At 40.1% G+C, this 25,215-nt stretch overlaps 1 protein-coding gene across 10 annotated transcripts in view; it reads right to left on the bottom strand.

The window, feature by feature from the left end:
• Nucleotides 1-25,215, bottom strand: part of LOC140732139 (tensin-3-like) — a 434,552-nt gene that overhangs the window by 36,979 nt on the left and 372,358 nt on the right. For all 10 annotated transcript variants that reach the window (XR_012099994.1, XM_073054363.1, XM_073054356.1 and 7 more), the window contains 3 exons: nt 17,437-17,603; nt 14,922-15,045; nt 14,604-14,693 (listed from right to left, as the gene is read on the bottom strand). Coding sequence is in view for 9 of the 10 variants with exons in the window: in XM_073054363.1 (XP_072910464.1) it covers nt 14,604-14,693; nt 14,922-15,045; nt 17,437-17,603 (381 nt within the window). In the remaining variant the exon portion in view is untranslated. The remainder of the gene's footprint in view (nt 1-14,603; nt 14,694-14,921; nt 15,046-17,436; nt 17,604-25,215) is intronic.

Genomic DNA, 25,215 nt, shown 5'->3' with positions numbered 1-25,215 from the left:
TGTATGTGCATTATTTATGTTTATAGGCATTTAAAGTAAAGCAATATGGGGAAGAATAGTCATTTTAAAACATGCACCCTGTAACTGCTAGGAATGTGGTCACTCAAGAAGATAAATGACTGCTTGGAAAACATGCAATCAAACTGTGTATATACAGCTGTGCCTTGGAGGTCCTTCTTAAAGGCTTCATAATTCTTCTTGTACAAAATGAAAATTATGCCAAAAGGACCATTAAACAGCAAAGTCTAATTATAAGCACGAGATGTGTCAAAATGCAAACATTTGCTCTATTAAATCGGACAAGTGCATTAGGAATCCCACACTTTGATCAATTAAGAACAATCAGAAGTCGTATGCTCCAGGCAGAAATTATCCAGCGCAATCGTCTGAAGGCAGTCTGCGTTGGACTTTCAATATGGGCATGCCAGCCTTGTTCAATAATTTGCATTCATGTGTATTACTTTTGCTATGTACAGTTTAATAGGATTAAAAAGCTTATTTTCTACAAGTGATAAGGCGATACTGATCCCACGTTAATCCGACAATGAACTTCTGACCCAGATCTCCATATGCTAGTGGTCACATTCCTCTTCCATGCAATCCACCATTTCTAATCACCATCTCAAAAGTTATAAAACTGATTAAAAATTGTGCTTGCGCACTTTGAGTTGGTAAAATTAAATTTTAATATGAAAACGAGGCAAATAATTGTGGTATTTAAAGTATAGTATAGGATTTCACATAAATTTGGTGCTCAATCAGTTGCTCAGTTTTGTGCTGCAGGGGCTCATGATGTTGAAGCCTTCATTATCTCAAGGCAAGTAGGGATGGACAATAACTTCAGGCCTTGCCAACACTATCAACACACAAGTGAAATAACAGGAAACTACCTCTCCTTCGAGATCAAAGCCTTAAGAGAGCTGCAAGAGATTGTAAATGCTGGAATTTGAAGCAGCAAACTTTATCTGCTGGAGAAACTGAATGGGTCAAACAGCATCTGTGAGAGTAGACATGAGGAAATCTGCAGATGCTGGAAATTCAATCAACACACACAAAATGCTGGTTGAACACAGCAGGCCAGGCAGCATCTAAAGGAAGAAGTACAGTTGACATTTCAGGCTGAAATCCTTCGTCAGGACTATCTGAAAGAAGAGATTTGAAAGTAGGAGAGGGAGGCGGAAATCCGAAATGATAGGAGAAGACAGGAGGCAGAGAGGGTGAAGCTAAAAGCTGGGAAGTGGATTGGCAAAAGAGATACACAGCTGGAGAAGGGAAAGGATCATGGGACAGGAAGCCTAGGGAGAAAGAAAGGGGAAGGAGAGCACCAGAGGGAGATGGAGAGCAGGCAAGGAGTGATCATGAGAGGGGCAGAGACAGAAAAAAAAGGGGGGGGGGGGGAGAGGAGGATAAATAAATAAATAAGGGATAGGGTAAGAAGGGGAGGAAGGGCATTAACTGAAGTTAGAGAAATCAATGTTCATGCCATCAGGTTGGAGGCTACCCAGATAGAATATAAGGTGTTGTTCCTTCAACCTGAGTGTGGCTTCATCTTGACAGTAGAGGACATATCAGAATGGGAATGGGACATGGAATTAAAATGTGTGGCCACTGGGAGATCCTGCTTTTTCTGGCGGACCGAGCGTAGGTGTTCAGTGAAAGTCTCCCAGTCTGCACCGGGAGTAGAGGTTGGAGGGGGATGGTGGTGGGGGATTATCCTCTGTTTATTGCTCCAGGAATGAAGAAAGCTTTGTATCAGCTCTTCTATATACAACTCAGCTCCTTTCACAAGCCTTTCATGCTATTCTTTCTAATCGGAACACCTAGACTTTTCTTGCAATTTTATCAGTTCATTACAAGTTTCTTATTAATACATCCTCAGACCACATCTTTTATCATATACTCCACTGAACTATGAAAAATCTACAATGTAAACCAGCCCCAAGTTTCAAATTCACCACATTTACTCTTCAGGAGAGACCAGTAGTAGCGAGTTACTGCACTCTGCAGCAGATTAGCCCTACCAGGAAAGCAAAATTATTGTTGCTTTTGTGAGATTAGAAAAAAACCTTAATGTGAAATTATCCTACTGGCACCAGTGTTATTCCTCAGGGAAGAGAATGTAACGTACAGGAAAGGATAGAAATAGTCAACGAGTTGGACAGCTTCCATGGGGGCAAAGAGACAAAAGCAGGTACACAAAACTAGGAATAACTGGTGAAGGTGAGATACAAAAGCAATTGAAAGAAAAGCCAAGTAGAGCAGCATTCTATTGGAAGGAGGGTGTGCAGATTACTGAATCAGTGGCGATGTGCTAGGATGCCCCTTATTCCCATATCTGGAAGAACTGTACACCCATCTCATATGGTTCACAACTACCACCAGGTAATCAATCGGAGCTGCAGCTAAAATTGCAGCTCAGGTTATACTTGAAGCTTCTTGCCTGTAAAAATTTTGTGAGGTAAAGCAAGGGACTACTCTAATGTGTACATTGAGCTTCATTAAAACAACATACATAGAAAGCAAAAAGCAGCAGTCAGGAGTGGAGATGAAGTGAAGATTTGGACCCAGTGACATGAAGCTCAGGGCTATACTTCCACACAGAAAAGAGGTGTTCCACAGAGCAGATTTGCTTTACCCCCATTGCAGAAGCCTTTGAAATGTGAACTGCAAATGTAGTTAGTTCATCATGCTGAAGAGCATATTGTCTCCCTCGGCAGGATGAACTGATTTTATAGTGTATGGTTTTGACAGACATCACAAGGGTGAGATAGCTTGCTTGCCTCTGGTAACTGAGGGGGAGGTGGAATGAAATCAGTGATGGCTGCAAAGTTAGTGTCAGTGGAAGCAAGTGGACTGCCTCTGCAGCCAGATCAGCAATGTAAATGGGGTAATACCGAGGAATTCAGTGGACGGTTGCCAATGACCTAGATACGTGCTAGCTACCCTCAGGAATGTGCTCAGCTGTTACTGGTTCAGTATGTGGCCTGATTAATAGTTACATGTTAAAAGGCAGAACCTCCACAAGGAGTATCAATTCAACTAAAATTTAATGACTAAACAGATCCGGAAAAAAGAGCAGAACAACATTTTACACAGAAGCCATGGGGATTTCACATGAGCAAAGATACCGGCCTATTGCCCAAAAACGAATATAACAGACTCAAAAAAAGTCTGAAAATTTTAAGCTTTAGCACAAAGATTTTTAAGAAATATTGCTATATCGCTATGAGTTTCCTTCTTCCAGCAAGTATAAACAAAGGTGTCTGCAAATTCAACAATCGAGTATCAAGACGTTGTATTTAAAACTTGCCCGGTCTGTTAGCTTGAAATCACAGAGCTCCACAGGGGCTATTGCTTCAGACTCCGGAGATAATGTTTCATTGCCAGCTGTTTACTTGCAGATTGCTAAACCTCTAAGGATTCAGATAGAAACATACATCAATCTGAAACCATAGTTTACCTACCAACAGAGGTAGCCATGATGTAAAGCTGTCATGAAAGCATCAAAAGGATTGAATGTGTTGAAATACTGGAACAGTACTGGAGCCACTAGAGCGTTCGATCTGTTTTGTCTGCCAGACTTCAGCTTAACATCAGCACAGCAGGAATACCACATACAACAAAAAAAAAGTGACTTCATTCAAGAGATTATCCACCCTCAGTTTTCTGTTCTCTTTTACTTACAGTCTGTTAGGAACCCTGTACAAAACTTCCGCTGTGAGCTGAAAGGTGGAGAGTGCCGAACTACGTTTTAATTGAAGATATTTGGTCAGCAGCAGCTTAATCCACTCTGCTCGCATGGAAAATAATTCACCAATTGTTTCGACCAAGTTTGTTTCTTGGAGCCTGTGAGTGTCCACTCAGTGTATTCATGCTCTGGCTGCAGCCTCATTTACATTTGACTTTCAAGCGACACTGCAGCTTTGTTTTACACCCTCCCAATCTGTTCCTACCAATGAAAAAGGACTAATAAAAGTCAAAGGTCAAATTGCCCTTCAGGAAAAATACTTTGTGCACATTTTCTTTAGTGCCTGAAGGTATACAATCTTTTAAATACGAAGAGGAATTCCGCTGTACTCTGGACTCACTTTACCCTAAAGACAAGCAAAGCTAAGACCTGGTTGAGTGGCAGCTTTCAGCCATGGGAAAAGTAACAACTGAATTAAAAATAAAACAACTCACAAGTAAGCAGCTGAAATATTGTTTGCTCTCAACATTTGTCACATCGCAGCTGCTAGCTCAGGAAACCAACCAACAAATCAGGGGGAAAAAAATGTTCTTTTTAAAGAAAACACAATTGACAAGGGCAGGTCCAAAACATGGACAAACATCCTTACTGCTTTGAAAGCTGCATTACATCATGCATCAGACCACAGTAAAAATACCACAATTCAAACTGATATTTTGGGATTTTGATAGAGATTTGATTCCCCCCCCCCCCCCAATTTCCTTTCTTTATTGTTATCCCAGGATTTGCTGATGCATCTTTGATACTTGCTTCAAGATGCTACTTACATCAATTCTGAGGGCTGCCCTTGTTGAGGTTGTGTTTGCTTTCATCTAAACATACACTTTCCCCTTCTAACTAGGATGTGGAATTGAAATAAGGTGAGGTGTTTCCCTCTCAGACTAGTAGGCCCTTCAAATTACAATAAAATTCACAACTGAACCAGCTCCAACCCTACCTGGACCTTTGTCTGGAGAAGGTACTGCAAATACCTGGGCTGTACCAGCTTGAGTGTTAGCATGTTCCATGGCTGGAAGCTGAGGATTCAAATAAAACCTGCTGACACTAGAGTTGCAAGAATCATCCCAGTTTGCTCCCTCTTGTTTTCCTTTTCTCCTCCCAGATCTACTCCTAAATTATTCTACGTTTAATTTCAAATTGCCCTATGTCAGCACCTCCTCAAGCACGCCCATCTCCTCCTGAAATCTGCCCCTACCCTCCAACAGCTTCCTGCATTTCCAAGTTTTGCATCTCTACACATTTTGAAATGGTACCTTTTTACATACAAGTGCAAATTACTAATGTAGCAAAGCAGGGCGCTCATGTCAAGCATTGGTGAACATGATCGGCTATACATTTCTCCAGAGTAAAAAAATGTTTCCTCATATTAAGCTGACATTGCAATTATTCTGCCATTGTCTTTTTATTCCATGGGTTTAAATGTGTTTTTCTATTGAATACCTCTTGAAAGTCCATATACTCATTATCAATTGCATTGCATTTATCAACTACATTACTCAAAAATCAAACTGTTTTCACCAATCCATGCAGATTTTCTATTGTTAACCTCTGCTTGTCTAAATGAGTATTAAAAGTGTTCCTCGTCAGCATTTCTAGCATATTTCTTGCCAATAAACAGATTTATTAATTCCTTTTTGAACAAAGGTGTGACATTTGCAATGATCTCTTCAGCACCTTTACATCCAAGGCTATAAGGCAATGTACTTATATCCACAGGTGACCAGTAGATTTACAGTAACACTTCTACAGTTCTCACCATTGCCTCCCTTAGCATCTGGATAGTGATCTAGGGCCTTATGCATCACCAGACTTTACAGCATTTCCTTTCTGACAACTCATTGCCTTTCCCATATCATTGCTTCCTCTCCTTTGTCTTTGGTACCATCTTTTTTCTCAGTGTAAAATACTGAGCCACACTCTCAGTTGTAGATCTATGTTCTTGTTCTTAATCAGAGCCTATACTATCTTTTACTGTCTGCATGAGACCTTTCCAGACATTTCTGTCACTATTCAATGAACTCTTTCATTCTATCTTTTTTCCCCCATGCCTTCCTTTGTTTTCTTACTGATCTTTCTATTTTGAACCCAATTGTCAATCGGTCGTCTGATTAATCTGTGCTCTGTGCACTCGGTGGGTTTAGCGTCCTTTCTAAAATGGGTTGTTCAGATTATAGTCCGTGCTCTTAATTATATATAAGAATATTCTCTACTTGAGGTGCAAATTACAGAGGGAAGAGGAAGACAATAGAGAATAGTGAGGTTTCTGGGAGTATATTGGTGAGAGTTTTAATGAGAAATATTAGGATTGCAACTTCAACTGATTATTATGATGCAAGTAAGGAGTTCAGCTTTTAAGGAGTGAAGGATGAAGGTGCTCATGCTGTAGGAAATACTGCAGTTTTTATTTGCATATTCAGCAAATGATGAACATATCATAAACACTAAAGATTCAAACTCTAGGTTTTGTCAATGAGGGTACTTATATCTCATATGTTGAGAGAGCAGTTTGCAGTGACATGAATGGAAGTAAAAATTTCATTTTAAGTTTCTGATATAATCAATGCTGTGCATGATTCCATATACAGGAGAGAGAAGTTACAAGGAGTACTGATCTATCGGGAGCAAAAATTCCCTTTATGAATATTTAAGGATAGAGATAATTGAAGAGATTCATTATAGAACTGAGCAGAGGAATTAAAATCCTTCAGAAAAAGCTTGAAAGATGGAATTTATTCAAAATACTCTGTGTTAAGGCTGAGGGCAAATAGATATAAAAGAAACTCAGTGTTAGGAGTGAGTTCACTCCCCACCCAGTCAAAGGCTTGTCTGACAAAAACCATTTTAATTGGCCACTAGAGGTCAGCGTTGTAGCATGCCCACGAGATACATGACAAGCTTCTCATCCCAGATGACCACTGGGGTCATCCTGGAGGTGACGCTCTCTGGCCTAATGATAGCTGCAAGTATTCTTGCAGCAGATGGCCGGCCCTACACCTACACATCAGCTAGATCCTACAAAGGAGGTTCATCATGGTCACTGCAACATTAGCTGCAGTTATGGCTGAAAATATCTCAGGGAGTTCAATAAATCAGCATACCAATCAATCTTGTGTGCACTGACGCACAAATACGCACATGGAACGATTGTTAAGCAAACATTCATTAGTGGCGCCATAAGATTTACCATCCCAGCTTCTTTTGGTAACAGGCATCACCTTGTGGTTAGTCAAACATGGGCACACAAAACATTCAGTTTTAACTGTAAGTGCAAGCAAGTAAACCCTTTGCACTTGGCCTCTTCCATCTTGTGCTTTCCTCATATGTTACTCACATAAAGTTTCCCCACTGGACACAAATGGCGTGACACGTGAAACTTTTAGAATAAATGACCAACACAAAATATTTTGAGAATGTAAGTGCTTGCAGGTAGCAAACGTTGTGAACTGACTGAAAACTTTTACATTCTTTCTAAAACACTTCTAATACTTAATAACTGAATGTCCTGGAAATCCTTCCAGACGACTGAAAAGCAACACATTGCACAACACAACTTTATGAAATGTTGTGCACAGCCTCCCACCCACAATGTAATATTAATACCAAAAGCCTCACACTTGCCTGGAGCAAATAGTTACGACACTGCTAACCATTGCTCTGAAAAATGTGCTACAGGTAAACTAAGTGTTATGGATCTCAGGCTAATCTGTGGAATGCAAATGCCTTTCTTCTCTGAAAATAAAGGCAAATTAAATAACTTCTTGTGATGAAGCACTCTAATGAGGAGCTTCATTTATAAAGCCTACTAACACATCATAGAGTCATATACATTAATGGCCTCAAGGTGACAAATCTATTTCCAGATGAAAATGTGGGCATTGTTCATTGCTAACTGCATGTGGGCACAGGGTGGTGGACAAGGATTTCCTGTACAGCCTCTCCTGTCTTGCATTCCTCCTTACCTTCCCCATCTCCTCCATGCCTATTAATTCAGATTTAATAAATGCAGACAATTATCTATGAAGAAAGTAAGTATACCAACAAGACAACTCTGCTACTATCAATTTCATTAAAAATGTCTTGGAAATTTACAATGAGAAATACTTATGTTCTATAAAACTCATTTGGTGACTAGTAAATAGCTGATTGCGAAAGAATAAATACTGTATTATTTGCATGAAGTTGTTAAGAATGTAATTTTTGTATCCTAAGACTATTTTATTTTTGTTGTTCAATTGATGGGCTAATTATTCTACTTTCTTTTCGTTAAAACTCTAAATATTCTAGAGGGAAAGAAGTAATAAATCTTTTCTGCGTGTTTCAGTTTATGGGCATAATTTCAGCAGACACCTCAAATTAATCTACACACTATTAACTATTAATTTTATTTATTACATCTATTTAATATATACAAATGCTTAAAATAACTGGATAAACAATTAATTAATAGAAACTAATAATAAAGTTTCAACTGGTACAAGCCCTCTTAAAATCTTGATTCCAGTAACAATTTTGAAGTTTATAACTTACTGGCTGAGTATATGTCATTAGCAATACACACAAAATGCTGGAGGAACTCAACAGGCCAGGCAGCATCAATGGAAAAGAGTTCAGTTGACGTTTCAGGCCAAGATCCTTCATCAGGACCTTTATTCTCCATGGAGCTAACCTTGCACCTGAAATTCCGTGTTGTAAACAATACCTTGAAATGAGCTTCAGGGGAAACAGAGAAACAATGCAAAATCTCATTCTCATTTGAACTGGGCATGGGTGTTAAGCAGCTGTGGCAATGGACTGCTGAATACTTATTTATTCACAAGAGGTAATCTGCAGAAAGGCCAGTACTTACTGATAATCAATATCTGTTCTTCTGAAGTGGTATGAAGCCACTGGACTAGCTTGGACAGGCAATTTGGTCAGCATAGACAACTTGGGGCCAATTTCTGTGCTGTATGACACTAATCTCTAGCTATTGTCATGGAGTCACACAAGTTAGAAGCAGCTCACTATGTCCATGTTGATCATCAAGTATCTTTCCTCATGAATTCCATCTACCAGGGCTTGGTTGGTAGCCATTTATGCTTTGACTGTTCAAATATTCATCCCAATGCTTCTTAAATCTCTGACATGCCTCTACTATCCACTCAGGCAGAGTCCAACCACATCTGGATGGAATGAAGTTGTTCTTCAGATATCATCTAAACCTCTTACTCTTTACCCTGCAACCTCTGCCCTTTAGTTTTGGACAACTTTGTGATGGGGAAATGTTTCCAAATACCTACCCTGTCTAAGCTCTCACGTTAGGTAAGGAGTTCCAGGGTTATTCCCCTATGAATAAGATAAAGCAACAGTACCTACCTAAGTCTAACAGGCACAATTTGCATCCAATTTGTTGCTTCTTTCTTCAAAGATTGCATATTTGTGAGGTGCAGATATTGTAATGAGGAAGGATTAATAAAAAACCTTATAGTTCAGCACCCCCTGAAGAGTCGTTGACCATAATATGGCAAATAATGGAATGTTTTGTAGGAGAGCACCTCAGGTAGAGATCAGCATCTTCAAAGTAAATAAGCACAAATATAAAGGTATAAAGGTGAAGTTGTCTAGAGTGGACTGAGGAAATAAACAGTGGGGTAGGTCAGTAGATGAGCAGTAGCAGATAATCAGTCAGTTGGTCCAACATGCTCTATGTAAGATTATCCCAATTAGAAAGAGGCATTCCATGAGAGAAAGGAACTGTTTGTGATTAACAAAAATGTTCAAAACTTATACTCAGTCGAAAATGCATACTAAGTGGCAGGGGCTGGCAATAAATCTGAGAACTGAGATTTTTTTTTTAGGAACCAGGAGTCAAACTCTTTGAAAAAAAATTACGAAAGAAAATGATTTTGAGAGAAAACTTGCATGTAATATAAAAAGAAACCTGAAAGAGTTCTATGGATATATAAAGAGGGTGGCTTTGGCAAGTGCGAAATCTTTAGTGAATGAGTCTAGTGAATTAATAACATGAGGCAAAGAGAGGTCAGATCCTTTGTTGGTTGCATCAGTCTTCACCATGGAAGTCAGTGCAAATATCCAAAGACAGAATAATCTGAAAGCACAGGTAAAAAAAAAAATCCCACCATAGAATATTACACAAAATCACAGGACTGAAAAAAGACAAGTTGACAGGACCAAATGGCCTATACTCAAGTCTTTAAAAGTAAACGGCTGTAGAGATAGCAAACCCACTGGTTGAAACTTTTCAAAACTTGCTAACTTCTGGGTAGGATCCAGAGGTCTGAAAAACAGTCAACATAACTCCCTTGTTGAAGAAGGGAGGAAGGAAAAAGGTGGGGATTGTGGGCTTGTTAGCTTAACATTATTGCAGGCAAGATTCTGAAGTCTATAATCAAAGAGGAAATAACTACCGGTAGTCATTCAGAAAAGCTAAATATAATCAAAAACCTAGTCAATTGGGTTTTATATAATTAGGTTTGACAGATTATGATTTAAAGAGCAAGAGACTGCAAATGTTTGAATCACATAAAGTTAGCAGGCATGTTCAACATGCAGTAGAGGTGGCAAATGACATTCTGCCTTTTACTGCGAAGGGATTGAAGATTTAAAAGGGGTGAATTTTATTACAACTGTGAAAGCTGTTTTATTCCTGGAATACTGTGCAGAATTTTACCCAGGAAAGGAGATGGTGGAAGTCCAGATGAAATTCTTGTCTGAGAATGAAGAAAGGCTCAACAGCTTGGTTCTGTATTCTTTGGAATTGAGGAGAATAAGAGTGACCTACTTGAGACTTGGTGGGTGTGTGATGGTACAGATGTTAAGGGGTTTTCACTAGTGGGGGAGCCCGAAATGAGATGATGTAGATGCAAGATAAAGGGATGCATGGAAATTTCTTTTCTTCCAGTGAATTTCATTAATCTCTGGAATTTCTTGCCTTGAGGGTGGTCTTGGTCAGGTTAATAGATATATTTAAAGCGATGGCAGATAAATATCTAAATGACTGAGGAATTATGGGTTACGGTAAACAGACACAGAAGAGAGTTGAGGCCAGTATCAGCCAAGGTCATATTGAATGGCCGGGCAGGCTTGAACTGAATTGAATTGACTTTATTCTTGCTCCTTTTTTTTGTGTTCTTGTGTACAAACAGCAGCTGCAGTGAACCAGTAAAGCAAATTCACTTTAATTATCCTGGAAGAGATACTGTTTAAGAGAGCTGCTTTAACCTGGATACCGCCAAGATTCTTGAGTGTTGTTGGAACTGCCTATTGGTGTAGACAGAGCTTGCAAACTGTACAGTCCTCCCCAATTCTAAATATTTTAACAAATGAAGGTCACTGAGGATGCAGCTGAAGACATTGCATCCAAGTCACTGCCTTGAGTGTCTCCTGGAACAATGTCTAAAGCAGGTACAAATCAGCCTGCAACATTGCTTTCCTCTCCTAATTCCTACTGATTTCAGTTTTACTAGAGTTTCATGTCATGTCTCAATTTGTCTCTGGAACTCAAACTGATTACCAGTGGAAGGGTGAGCAGTGATAATAGCACCATTGAAGTAGTTCCCATCAGTTGCTGGTGTCCAAGGAGGATAGAATTAGAAAAAACATCTAGGCAATCTTCAGTTTTGTTGGGAACATTTTGACTAGGGGAATAGCTAGTTCTGGAACAGAAACCTTCAACACTACTGGGTAAATCCACACCTTGCAAAAAACCAAAATGTATAAACCAATCAAATGTATAAACCATCAATCAAGATCCATTACTCTCGGAAAGCTTTATCCTCCCCATCTCCATAGTTTGGTTTCCTTGCTTCAGTCACATTATATAATCAACTTTACAATCTGAATGAGAAGCAGGGCACAACATTCAGGATATAAGACCATCAGACCATAAGATATAGGAGCAGAAGTAGGCTATATGGCCCATCGAGTCTGCTCCGCCATTCAATCCTGGGCTGATCCAATTCTTCCAGTCATTCCCACTCCCCTGCCTTCTCCACATACCCTTTGATGCCCTGGCTAATCAAGAACCTATCTATCTCTGCCTTAAATATACCCAATGACTTGGCCTCCACAGCCGCTCGTAGCAAATATTCCACAGATTTACCACTCTCTGACTAAAGTAATTTCTCCACATCTCAGTTCAAAATGGACATCCTTCAATCCTGAAGTTGTGCCCTCGTGTCCTAGACTCCCCTACCATGGGAAATAACTTTGCCATATCTAATCTGTTCAAGCCGTTTAACATTCAGAATGTTTATATGAGATACCCCCTCATTCTCCTGAACTCCAGGGAATACAGCCCAAGAGCTGCGAGGCGTTCCTCATACGGTAACCCTTTCATTCCTGGAATCATTCTCGTGAATCTTCTCTGAATCCTCTCCAATGTCAGTATATCCTTTCTAAAATAAGGAGCCCAAAACTGCACACAATACTCACAAGTGCCTTATAGAGCCTCAACATCACATCCCTGCTCTTATATTCAATACCTCTAGAATTGATTGCCAACATTGCATTTGGCCTCTTCCTACAAGTATCTGGGAGTACAGTTAGACGAGAAGCTAGACTGGACTGCCAACACAGATGCCTTGTGCAGGAAGGCACAGAGTCGACTGTACTTCCTAAGAAGGTTGGCGTCATTCAATGTCTGTAGTGAGATGCTGAAGATGTTCTATAGGTCAGTTGTGGAGAGCGCCCTCTTCTTTGTGGTGGCGTGTTGGGGAGGAAGCATTAAGAAGAGGGACGCCTCAAGTCTTAATAAGCTGGTAAGGAAGGCGGGCTCTGTCGTGGGCAAAGTACTGGAGAGTTTAACATCGGTAGCTGAGCGAAGGGCGCTGAGTAGGCTACGGTCAATTATGGATAACTCTGAACATCCTCTACATAGCACCATCCAGAGACAGAGAAGCAGTTTCAGCGACAGGTTACTATCGATGCAATGCTCCTCAGACAGGATGAAGAGGTCAATACTCCCCAATGCCATTAGGCTTTACAATTCTACCGCCAGGACTTAAGAACTTTTTAAAAGCTATTATTAATGCTTTTTGAGATAGTGATTTAGATGCATATCATATTTTTTAATGAGTTAAGTATTGTATGTAATTAGTTTTGCTACAACAAGTGTATGGGACATTGGAAAAAAAGTTGAATTTCCCCATGGGGATGAATAAAGTATCTATCTATCTATCTATCACCACCGACTCAACCTGGAGGTTATCCTGCACAAGGACTTCCAAGTCCCTTTGCACCTCTGTGTTTTAAATTCCCTCTCTATCGAAATAATTGTGTGCCCATTTATTTTTTCCACCAAAGTGCATGATCATACACTTTCCAACATTGTATTTCATTTGCCATTTCTTTGCCCATTCCTCTAAACTATCTAAGTCTCTGTTCAGGCTCTCTGTTCCCTCAACAATACCTACTCCTCCACCTATCTTTGTATCATCAACAAATTTAGCATTAATCCCATAGTCCAAATCATTGACATACATCATAAAAAGCAGTGGTCCCAACACCAACCCTTGTGGAACTCCACTGGTAACAGGCAGGCAGCCAGAATAGGATCCCTTTATTTCCACTCTCTGTTTTCTGCTGATCAACCAATGCTCCACCACGCTAGTAGTTTCCCTGTAATTCCATGGGCTCTTATCTTGTTAAGCAGCCTCATGTGCGGCACCTCGTCAAAGGCCTTCTGAAAATCCAAGTACACCACGTCTACTGCATCTCCTTTGTCTACCTTGCTTGTAATTTCCTCAAAAGATTGCAGTAGGTTAGTCAGGCAGGATTTTCCTTTCAGGAAACCATGCTGGCTTTGGCCTATCTTGTCATGTGCCTCCAGGTATTCCGTAATCTCATCCCTAACAATCGATTCCAACAACTTTCCAACCACTGAGGTCAGGCTAACAGGTCAATGGTTTCTTAAATAGTGCAGTAACATATGTAATTTTCCAGTCATCCGGTACAATGCCAGTATCTATTGATTCTTGAAAGATTATTGTTAATGCCTCCACAGTCTCTCCAGCTACTAACTTCAGAACCCGAGGGTGCATTCCATCAGATCCAGGAGATTTATCCACCCTCAGACGATTAAGCTTCCTCAGCACCTTCTCAGTTGTAATTTTTAATGCACATACTTCACTTCCCTGACACTCTTGTCCAGTCTACTGCAGATGTCTTCCACTGTGAAGACTAATGCAAATTACACATTCAGTTCATCTGCCATCTCTGTGTCTCTCATTACAATATCTCCAGCGTATTTTCTATTGGTCCTATATCTACCCTCAACTCTTTTTACCCTTTCTATACTTAAAAAAAGCTTTTTGTATCTTCTTTGATATTTGTCACCAGCTTCCTTTCATAATCCATCTTTTCCTTCCTAATGACCTTCTTAGTTTCCCTCTGCAAGTTTTTAAAAGGTTCCCAATCCTTTACCTTGCCACTAGCTTTGGCTTCCTTGTATGCCCTCTCTTTTGCTTTTACTTTGGCTCTGACTTCACTTGTCAGCCACAGTAATGTCCTTCTTCTATTCGAAAATTTCTTCATATTTGGAATATATCTGTACTGCACTTCCCTCATTTCTCGGAGAAACACCAGCCATTTCTGCTCTGCTGTCCTTCCTGCTATTGTCCCTTTCCAGTCAACCTTGGCCAGTTCTCCTCTCATGCCATTGTAATTTCCTTTATTCCACTGAAATACCGACACATTGGAATTTAGTTTATATATTAAGTTGAGCTCTACAGATGCTTCAGGTTGTTTACTAGGAGCAGGTCTTGGCTGCGCTGTTGAATGACTTTGTGAGTGAAAGCCTCATGCAAATTCACCTTCCATGAGATTAATGAATTCAGGCCTAGAGCACATTCTTTACCGTGAACAATTCTGTAGACATCAGAAGGGTTGCTGTTCTGTTCTCCGACTCCATACACAGGAATTCCAGAATAATTCTGAGACATTTTGACTGCAACAGAGAAAAAAAATCCACATGGTTTTATTCCCCAGATACAAACATGCTGACCATTAAATAATTTTACTGCATGTAGAATAGTTAGCAGCCTAACTTCTACGCTGATTATGAACACCAGTAAACCAACATTTCAATTATTTACTTACTTTCTATCTGCTTCAAAGTTTGATTTAAAACAATCACAGTTCTGTATGTTGATTAGTACAGTATTGAAGTAGTTACCATATGGAGTTGGGGGTGAGACTGGGAATGCTGGTGTGGGAGGTGGCATTTCATTTGCAGAGGATGAGACTAACAGTCTGCCATCCACCTCATCCTGTCCAATATCACATCCTGGATTGTTTAGCTGCAATAAAATAGAACAGAACATTCCCTGGAATAAGTTAGCATTAATTAAAAAAAAACACTGGATTGTTCAGCAGCCTTTGATTTTCAAGGAACTGCATGTGCAAAGTGAATCATTGCCTTGGAAATGAAGCACATAGCTCATTTCTTATATTCCATAATATCAATAAACAATCCTCTGGCCAAATCGCAAGGTGTAGCAAATACTCCTCAGGTACTTGTATTCATCACTGAAATTTACAAAGAATACACATCCACTTTCAATAAAACAGCTGGTTCCACATTTTAAATTCAGTGTCTCCTTCTTTCCCTCCATCTCCCTCAGTGTCACAGGATTTCACCAGAGCCAGACTCCTAGAAGCCTGGTCATGTGAAGTTCTGCATGCACTAGCACTACCACTGTTATAAAGTCATAGAAAAGTACAGCACAGAAATAAGCCACTTGGCCCATCTAGTCCATGGTGAACCGCTTAAACTACATAGGCCCATCGACCTGCACTGGGACCACAGCAGCCCTCCATACACCTCTACCTCTCCAAACCTGTCTTAACCATTGAAATTGAGCTTGCACGCACCACTTGCGCTGGCAGCTCATTCCACACTCCCACGACCCTCTGAGTGAAGAAGTTTCCTCTGATGTTCCCCTTAGAATCTTTTACCTATAAGCAGTAATAAAGCTAAGCCCAGCTTTGTGCTTACGTGGCATCCTCACACATGAACTGAAAAATTTAGTGCACAACCAATGGATGTGGCAACACATACTAATCTCCCAGTCTAATCTATGATTTGATATCTAGCCACAGGGCTGAGCTCAGTCAACCCAACAGAATACAAGAAATAAAAACAGATACAGGCATACAGACTGCTGAGCTTGCTACTCTATTGGAAAACTAATAGATTCTGAAGCTTCCCAGCTCTTTCCCGTCTAGTCAGTAAGGCACAGATAGACTCTTGGTAAAGTTTGCTTTCTTCGACTTCACTTGTGAAAGTATTTCTGAATATTCAAACTTGAAAAAAACTAACTCCAGAACAAAATGGGCTATAGAAGAATGGAAATGTATATGTATCTTTATCTATTGTTGCTTAAACTTAATCTCTTTAAGACAAAAAGGCTAATGTTGCTCTTCAAGCTACTGTAGAGAGATGTGCTTTTATAGAATAGGTTTATGTGGCTTTGCTCTCTCAGCATTATTAAAAACTACGTCTAAACCAGTCCAGGAAATTCCAGCTTGCACCCCATAAATCCTGAAGATCTTGCCCCCAACATCAACTGTTATCCATTTCCACAGATGCTGCCAGACCCGCTGAGTTCTTCCAGCATTTTTGTACGTGCTGCTCTGGAGTTCCAGCATCTGCAGAATTTTTTGTGTTTATGATTTGCTTCCCCATAAACCCTCTAGTGTGGCATCAAAACTGCATCAGGTACTTTCATATGTAACCCTATAGAGCAGCCAACATGTGTGTCCATGCTGAAAACAGTAACTCAAACTCTGGGAGGGAGTTGATTTGTGGATAAGAAATCTAGAAGAGCACATTTGCCTTCTTCCACTAAATCTAATTACAAGGCCCAGTTTACAGTCTTGCTTTCTGTCTCCTGGTCACAGTCACCTTGCAGTGAGGAGGGTAAGAGAGATCAGGGTCCACTGCAGAAGAAATGGAATTGGGATAAATGATTAGCCAGTGGACTCAAGGAGCCCCAAGACCTATTGCTTCCACTGCAAGTCAGTTTCGGGAGTTTTCTTTTTTATATATTGGCCCCAGGAACCAGAGCAATGATTAGAGCAATATAAAACTAGTTTATACTCTTGTACGAAACAACAGATTTCAGACTAGAACAGGAGCTTAATGGAAAAAAGAATGTAGATGTGCATTTTTTTCTGTAAACAAACAATTTCTGCCGAGTGAAAGAGACTAGCTAGTTCATTTGTAAATGTTGGGGCATTTACTGGGTCCTCAATGCAATTTCTGCATGGACTATACTCTGCAAAAACACAAAATAACCATTGGCTTAAATTGGGGACTTAATGTGCTGAACATTAGAGGCCTGAAGGAAATGGCTTTATTGAATATCTCCTATCACACGACTTATCCCTCCCCAAAATCCACCATGATTACATAGCTTGTAAAAATCAGGAATAAAAACAAACCATGTGAAACAGAAAATGGAAGTAATCTTATCAACACAATCTAAGAAAATTAAGGTATAGGTTTCAAAGCAGTAGAAAACAATTAACTATACATTTTCTATTTATAATTTAACTCTTATACATAATAACGTAGTCTAATAAGCTCAAAATGGCCACTAATCACAATGACAAGACAAAAGATTTGAATGGAGTCATGTGAAATATTTCCACACATTGCATACATTTGCTTTTATTGTTTCACCTACCTCTCCTGGCTCTGCTGTTGTGAATGCTCCATTGGAGTGGGAAGGGTCAGAGGATTTGTTCCAACCACTCTGGTCATATGGCAGATTAACTTCTCCTTGTTCATATTGTCCTACACCCAGCTTCCTGGTCCTCCCTAATGTTAGGTGATTTCTGTCTGTTTGTGGACCTGTGATTGGAAAAAAGACATTAATTTAAAACAACACCCTCCAAAATCGTAACGTTATTAACCTGAAATATTAAGTACTTTTATTTCACACAAATCCTGCTTGACCTGATCAGTGCTTCCACCAATCTATTTTATTTGCTCTCAAAATCTGAATGGGCTGAAAATATGTTATATCCATAATCTGTAGTTATCTATGCAATTGCTATTAATTATACATCGATAGCTTGAGATCCCCTCAAAAGTTGGAAGCACATTTGCAACATCTAACTTTTTTTTATAAGGCATTTGATCAAGCAAACAACTGAATAACCTTTTCTCTTGCACTGTTGAATACAGAGTGGCTGATAATAAAGATGAAGCTTTTCATATCTCAAACAAGAGACAATCTGCAGGTGCAGGAAACCCAAGCAATACACACAAAATGCTGGAGGAACTCAGCAACACAGGCAGCATCTATGGGGAAAAAGTACAGTTGACGTTTCGGGCTTAAACCCTTTGACAGGACTGTCCAGCATTTTGGGTGTGTTGCTTAGCCTTTCACATCTCTTGTTTTTTTAAAAACACACATTGATGAAAGATCCAACAAAAGTTTACAGACCATCCAGTAGCATTGTATCACTATTTTCCTTCCTGATTCAAGTTCACACATTTTAACTCACTATAACCCATCTGCCTTCTCATCAAGTTTTTAATTTGGCAGAGTGTCATCATTGCAATTGCATTAATGACTGGCTACAAAATTGACCCTGTCAGTCAACTATTCATATCCAATATACCTCACAGAGAGTTTTCAACAATGGTCCTACCCTGCAGGCATTTAACAGTAAATGTGACAACGTAGCTTGCTGGTGCTATCAGTTACAGTCACACCAAAGATTCCCACTGACATTCCACCAGAAGTTTTGATAGATATACAGACTATAAAAACCAGTGGAATTCTCATTCACATGAGAAATCCTTTCTGCAGATGTACATTAATTATAAAAGACTGGCAGATCTGTCAATATCCTTTCAAAGGTAGAAGAGCCTCGTAATTTTTTTGTTTAAGTCTGCACCACAATTGAAGATGTGACATTTCAATAAAGCACAAAGAATCACGATGCCACAACTAATTAAAGGAGGCCAGAGATCTCCAGCTTGATGGGGAAACGTGGCGGAACCCCCATACTACAAGGCTACATCCAAGCAAAAGAAATTCCCTTTATTTCAACTTGCACTATGAACAGGCAGAAAATGTGCTCTCGCAATTAATGTAGTTAATGTGTTACCAGTGGGAAAAACATATGAGTAACCAATAATTGTTGAAATAGCCAACTCATGGTGGGTACTTTTCCTTCTCAACAAAATTGGTATTTATATTTCTTAATATGATGTCAGAGTTTAATCTCTTTCTGACTAACAATCTTTGCAGCAGAGTGTTTTTGGATCACTCACAGTGGTTTGTTATTATGACACAGATCAATTAAAGTATATATTTTACAGAAAAAGGCACTGACAATTTTGAAAAAAGTGTGTGTGTGTGTGTGTGTGTGTGTGAGAGAGAGAGATTCAAATTGTTTTTTTAGTTACATTTAAAAATCACAGTGTGCATCATAGTGAGGTAGTTTCCATGGGAGAGTGTTTCTGATGCATTAACATTAATAAAATTCTAATGAGGCATAAAAGCAAACCAGGAAAACTTGCCTTTAGAATTTAAATATAAAGCAAGTACCAAAAGTGTGCAGTGGGGGGGAAAGGAAGGCATGTACTAAACATTGAGGGGTTTGTCAGTGTGTTACAGATTAAGGCAGAAAGTCTGAAAAGGTCAGTGATAACCAAAGTTTTTCAAAGATCATGTTATTTGCTGACTTCTGTAGTTTGTGGCAACAGAACACTCCACATGGGCTCACCAACTGTACTGCCAAACAACTGGTTGCCCAGGAATCACTGTGGTAAAGTGTGGTAGGGTAAGGAATGGATAGTGGACTGGGGCCACGTGGCCTCGTAATCCAAGCACAACAAAATGCCCCTTCAATGGGTTGTAGTTCAATGGGTTGTAGGTTGATAGAAACAGTCTTAAAATTGCATTCTCATTCGTTCTTTGGGATATCCCAGGTCTGGAGCCCATGTTTATTTTACACAGAGGGCCTACCTTTATCCTCCAAGCAAAAATAGCTCTCTTTTAACCTACATCCCATCCATAGGTCCCTCCAGACTATGTCAACCCTTCATGGCGGACAGCTTTTCGTGGAGCACACCTCAGGATTTTGCAGTTGTGATCATTGGAGGATCTGCCCTGAAATAAAGCTAAGAGCCTGTGATGCTGCTGTAACTAAGTCTTTCATTGCACCTGTGCATGCACGTATGTTTGCATATGATAATCAATTCAACATTAACTTAAATATCGATACAAGGAAAAGAAACAAAATCACAAACTCGATACAAAGACAATAGTGAATTAAATTATTTCATCCAGAACAGCTGCTGGGAAATCGTAAGAAGCTGAGATGGGAAAAAATGATCAGCTTCAAAATACTATTTAATATGACATGGTTATTCCTGAAAAGAAAGCAGATTGCAGAAATTAAATGAGAGTGGCCTTTCACGTTCTCTGTGCCATGCACTTAGAACTGGACGTATGGTTGAGGTCAAACCTCAAGCCCATGTGCAGTTCTGTAATGTCGAACATAAAGGAGTCCTGCTTAGCTCAGTTCCACATGAACTGAATGCAGCACATAAGATTTGCCTGAAATGATAATTGTTTAATTTAATTTAAGCCAGGGCTGTGAATATTTATTCCAAAGCAAAGCATTACCATTGATGCCTGCTAAACCAGATCCCAAACTGGACCAGCACTTTGACAATTTTGTTTGAGACTTCTGAATTGGGGAGATAGTCACTCAACTACTTTTGCCCTTTCTGAAAGCTAGTCCAAAGCCATTGCTCACTTAGAATAGACACATACAGTACACAGTTATGGTTGTACTGCTAGCTTGTTATTCATTAACTGATAAGGCGAATTTAAAGTCTGTACAAGAAGAGAAGCAGAAAATCATAAACACAGGAGATGCTGGAAGTCCAAAGCAACACATACAAAATGCTGGAAGAACTCAGCAGGTCAGGCAGCATCTCCCGGTGGAGCCAGGAGATAAACGTGTGTACTTAGTTTTTACTTTAGTGAGCTGTGCACGAATAACAGATGTCATTCACATACTTTAACATATAACCCGTAATTAATTATTTAAACAAAAAGAATGCTTCATCGAACAATAAATGTACAATATTTCTCAAACAAAACTATAATATTAAATACACAACAGTTGTGTCCATGATGGAGATGACTGAGTCTACAGCTCTCTGCAACACCCACAAAATGCTGAAGGAACTCAGCAGGACAGGCAACATCTAAAAAAATGAGTACCGTAAATAGTTGATGTTTTGGGCTGAAACCCTTCTTTGGGACTGGAAAGGAAAACCTCAGTTGGGGGGGCGGAGGGAAGCTGGATAGCTAGAAGGTGATAGATAAAGTCAGGTGGGTAGGAAAAGTAAAGGGCCAGAGAGAAAGGAATCTGATAGGAGAGAAAAAGTGGAGCATAGGAGAAAGGAAAGTAGGACAGGACCCAGGGGGAGGTGACAGGTAGGTGAGAAGAGTGGAGAATAGAAGAAGAGAGGAGGAGGAGGGATTTTTTTTAACCAGAAGGAGAAATTGATATTCATGCCTTCAGGTTTCAGGCCACCCAGAAGTTGCTCCTCCACCCTGAGGGTGGCCTCATCATGGCACAAGATGAAGCCATGGACCGGGTGTGTCGGAATGGGAATGGTAATCAGAATTAAAATGTTGGGATAATGGGAAGTTCTACTTCTGGCAGATGGAGCAGAGGTCTTGGACGAAGTGCCCCCCCCCCCCCCAATTTACGATGGATCTCACCAATGCAGAGGAGGCTGCATCAGGAGCACCATGCACAACAGATGGCCCCAGCATATTCGCAGGGAGTCTCTTTTCCTTGAGGTTTTGAGGGTATGGAAAGCTGGGATTATGTAACCATTTAAAGGTGCTAGAAAAAAAAACCATTGCTGAATTGAAATCTAAATTCTATTCCAGCAAAAGAAGCAGAAGAAATGTTGAAATGCAAAGCAGTTATGTTCCAGGAGAGGTGCTGAAGATAACGTCAATGCAAGTGAGTCTGACGTGCGTAGAGAGGTACCGGTAATCTGATCTGTTCATGGTTTCTAAAGGCTATGATTAAAATAATGTAATAGAACAGGGCCTAAGATACAAATAAAATTAAACAGTAACATTTTTATTAGTGAGTGAGGAATGGCTGACGCATCCATAAAATAAATATTGCAGTTCCACAGACATCACTGCATGTCTGAGATTTCTGAACCAGTACATTTAAGTGTTTGGAAAAGGTGACTATCAGATAGTGTGAATGATTAACCTATATACACAACATTAACAAAAAGACATCCAGATATCAGCTGTAGAAAACAACAAATTCACTTGATCAAGGCCAAGTAAGCAGTCTATTTTGGAAAGAGAAGCACTTGTGACACAAAATATCGCAGCCAATGTGTGCACAGCAAGAAATAAATGGCCAGACAATTTGGATTTTGCAATATTGAAACATAAATATTGACCACAATGTGAGACCTAACTCCTATACTCACCTTCAAAATCATATTAAAATACTTCTATTTATTTTTTGATTTTAGTTAGAGATACAGAGTGGAACAGGCCCAATGAGCCACACCACCTACTTAACACTAGCATAATCAAATGACAACGTACAATAGAATAGAATTGAATTGAATTGAATGATCTTTATTGTCATTATACATAGGTACAATGAAACTCTCGCTTCCTCTCAGGCAATCAAACAAAGCAGTAGATAAAAACAAGATAGAAAAGCAGTATTAAATAGATAAGTAGCAGAAAATAAGTTGCAGCAGCACCAGAATGTCACAGTAATGTACAAAGTGCCGTTAGTCAAGTATTTGAGTCCTTGTGTGTGCATGTGTGTGCTCACGGTTTCAGTCATTGTTCTGTGGGAGTGGTGTGATGGAGGCCACAGCTCTGGGGTAGAAGCTGTTCCTCAGTCTATTTGTTCTGGTTTTTAGTGCCCTGAACCTTTTGCTGGATGGCAGCAGGTCAAACAGGGAGTGGCCGGGGTGTGTGGTGTCTCTGGTTTTGCTGATTGCTTTCCTCCTGAGTCTGCTGGAATAGATGGTGTCCAGTCCTGGGAGCTCCATCCTGACAATTCACTGGGCTATCTTCACCAAGTGATGCAGGTCTTGTCGCTCAGCGGCTGTGCAGCTATCATACCACACTGTGGCACTGTTGGTCAGGATGGTTTCAACTGCTTCTGTAGAAGTTAAGCAACAGCTTTTTTCAACAGTCTTTGTTGTGCCTTTTTTACAAGCAGCGAGGTGTTGGTGGTCCATGTCAGCTGTTTTGACAACATAACTCCAAGGAACATTAGGTTTTACACACTTTTCACTACCTCTCCATGTATATGGAGGGGGGTGTGTACTCTGTCCTTTGATCTCCTGAAGTCAATGATCATATCTTTTGTTTAACAAGTGTTAAGGACCACGTTGTTGCCCTTACATCTCTCCATCAGATGATCCACCTCGAGGCTCGTAGGCTGTTTCATCCTCATCCGAGATCAGACCAACCACTGTGGTATCATCCGCAAATTTAATTATGGAGTTGGAGGTGTAGATGGGGGTGCAGTTATGTGTGAAGAGTGTGTAGGGCATAGGGCTCAGCACACAGCCCTGCGGGGTGCCTGTTTTTAAGATGACGGTGGAGGTGTGCTTATCAACTCTGACTTGCTGCGGTCGGTCTGTGAGAAAGTCCATGACCCACGAGCACAGGGAGGAACCAAGGCCAAGAGTGTTCAGTTTGCTGACCAGTTTATGGGGGATGACTGTGTTAAATGCAGAACTTAAGTCCACAAATAACATCCGCACATAAGTGTTCAATAACCTACCAACCAGTTAATCAATTAACCTACCAACCAGTACATCTTTCAACTGCGGGGGAGACTGGAGCACGCGGAGGAAACCCACACGATTCACAAACTCCCTACAGACAGTGCTGGAACTCAACTTCCAACTCCAAAACACCCCAAGCTGAAATAACATTGCACTAACCACTGTGGCACCATGGTGCCATATCCTTGAAATTCGCCGACACATTTTAACATGCCTCATGCTAAATCTGAAAGGCATATACAAGCATGCATTAATCCCTCAGTACCACACCAGAACATCAAATTATATTCTTCTGCTCCAGTCCCTGGAATGGGACTTGAATCACAAATATCTAGATCAAAGCTGAGAGCCACTGATGCCAAGCTAACAAAGAAAAAGGAATTAGTTTTTATCCTCTGTGCCATAGCATTGGTTGCATTAATTACATCGACTTTGCTCTCTGGTGGTGGAGATACAGAAAAGAATCCATGAAAAATCTAGTCTATTAATTAAAAGCTCATATTTGTAATAGATTAGTTATTATTTAAAATACAATCATTTGTACTGAATCCTGTGCTCATAACTATAAAGGACAAAGATAGACTTTGCAAGCAAAATCTTACCCCAAATTATATCATCCAATTATTCGGAATTGAGCACAAGTCAAACAATATCAGGGTTTAGTCATAGTTTGTCATCACTTACTGTTAATAATATTTATGGTGTTAAGTTGCAATTAGCTTGGATTGTGAAATAATAATTAACTCAGCGGGATCTTGCATGACTGACACAAACATCAATAAATGGAACAAATAGCACAGTAAAGTCAGAAGCCACCAGAATCCCATCTCCACCATTAACCCCAATCACTGTGTAATCAACCAACAAATGGGTGAAAATATTCATCATCACGTACGTACATTTGGATTTCTCTCTCTGAATATTTCGAGAGAGAAAAATTGTTTCTGTGCTGCATATATTCTGCAAGCCATGGTACAACAAACAGTCTTTTCTCAAATAAGTCAAATGTTGATTTCTGGATTAAGATGGTACTGGTAAAGCGCAGTGAAGACTTGCTGGCAGCAAACAAAACTATTAATTACTTTATTACCCACACTTTTTCTTGAAAATGATCACTACAATCAATAACCTGTAACTTCTCTTTGAGAGTTGAGCTTTGGAACTGTCAGTACAAATTGGCATTTTTGTGGTGTAAACTGAAGTTTTGAAGGTGCAGGATGATCGCAAGGTGGCGCGTCCGGTCTGAATAGAGGCTGTAGGGACTCAGAACTGAGAGCAGGGAATGAGTCAGTTTAGCCACTGCAGGAGCAGTCTTGAAGGTGATTTGAAGTGACAGAACTGAGGTGAGGCCATGGGGCCAGAGCTCAAGAATGTATCAAAGCTGCAAGGCCCAGGTCTGAGAGCAAGGAACGATCCAAGGTTTGGCCAATTTCAGTGCTGAACAAGATCGAAAAGGTTGGACCCTGAAGGACAGGGTCAGGCCAGTGTTCGGAATCCTACTCTGCGAGGTTTACTCATCTTTGCACTGAACTGAGGCTGTGGCCTGCAACTATTAAGCTCCTGGGTCGGCCGCAGTGATGACTGGCTTTGTGGCTATGAACTTCTGTGAATTTCAGTTCTGAATATTATTTGC

Source organism: Hemitrygon akajei, chromosome 8, assembly GCF_048418815.1.
Source record: "Hemitrygon akajei chromosome 8, sHemAka1.3, whole genome shotgun sequence".
NCBI lineage: Eukaryota > Metazoa > Chordata > Chondrichthyes > Myliobatiformes > Dasyatidae > Hemitrygon > Hemitrygon akajei.
This window is presented reverse-complemented; position numbering and strand designations above follow the sequence as displayed.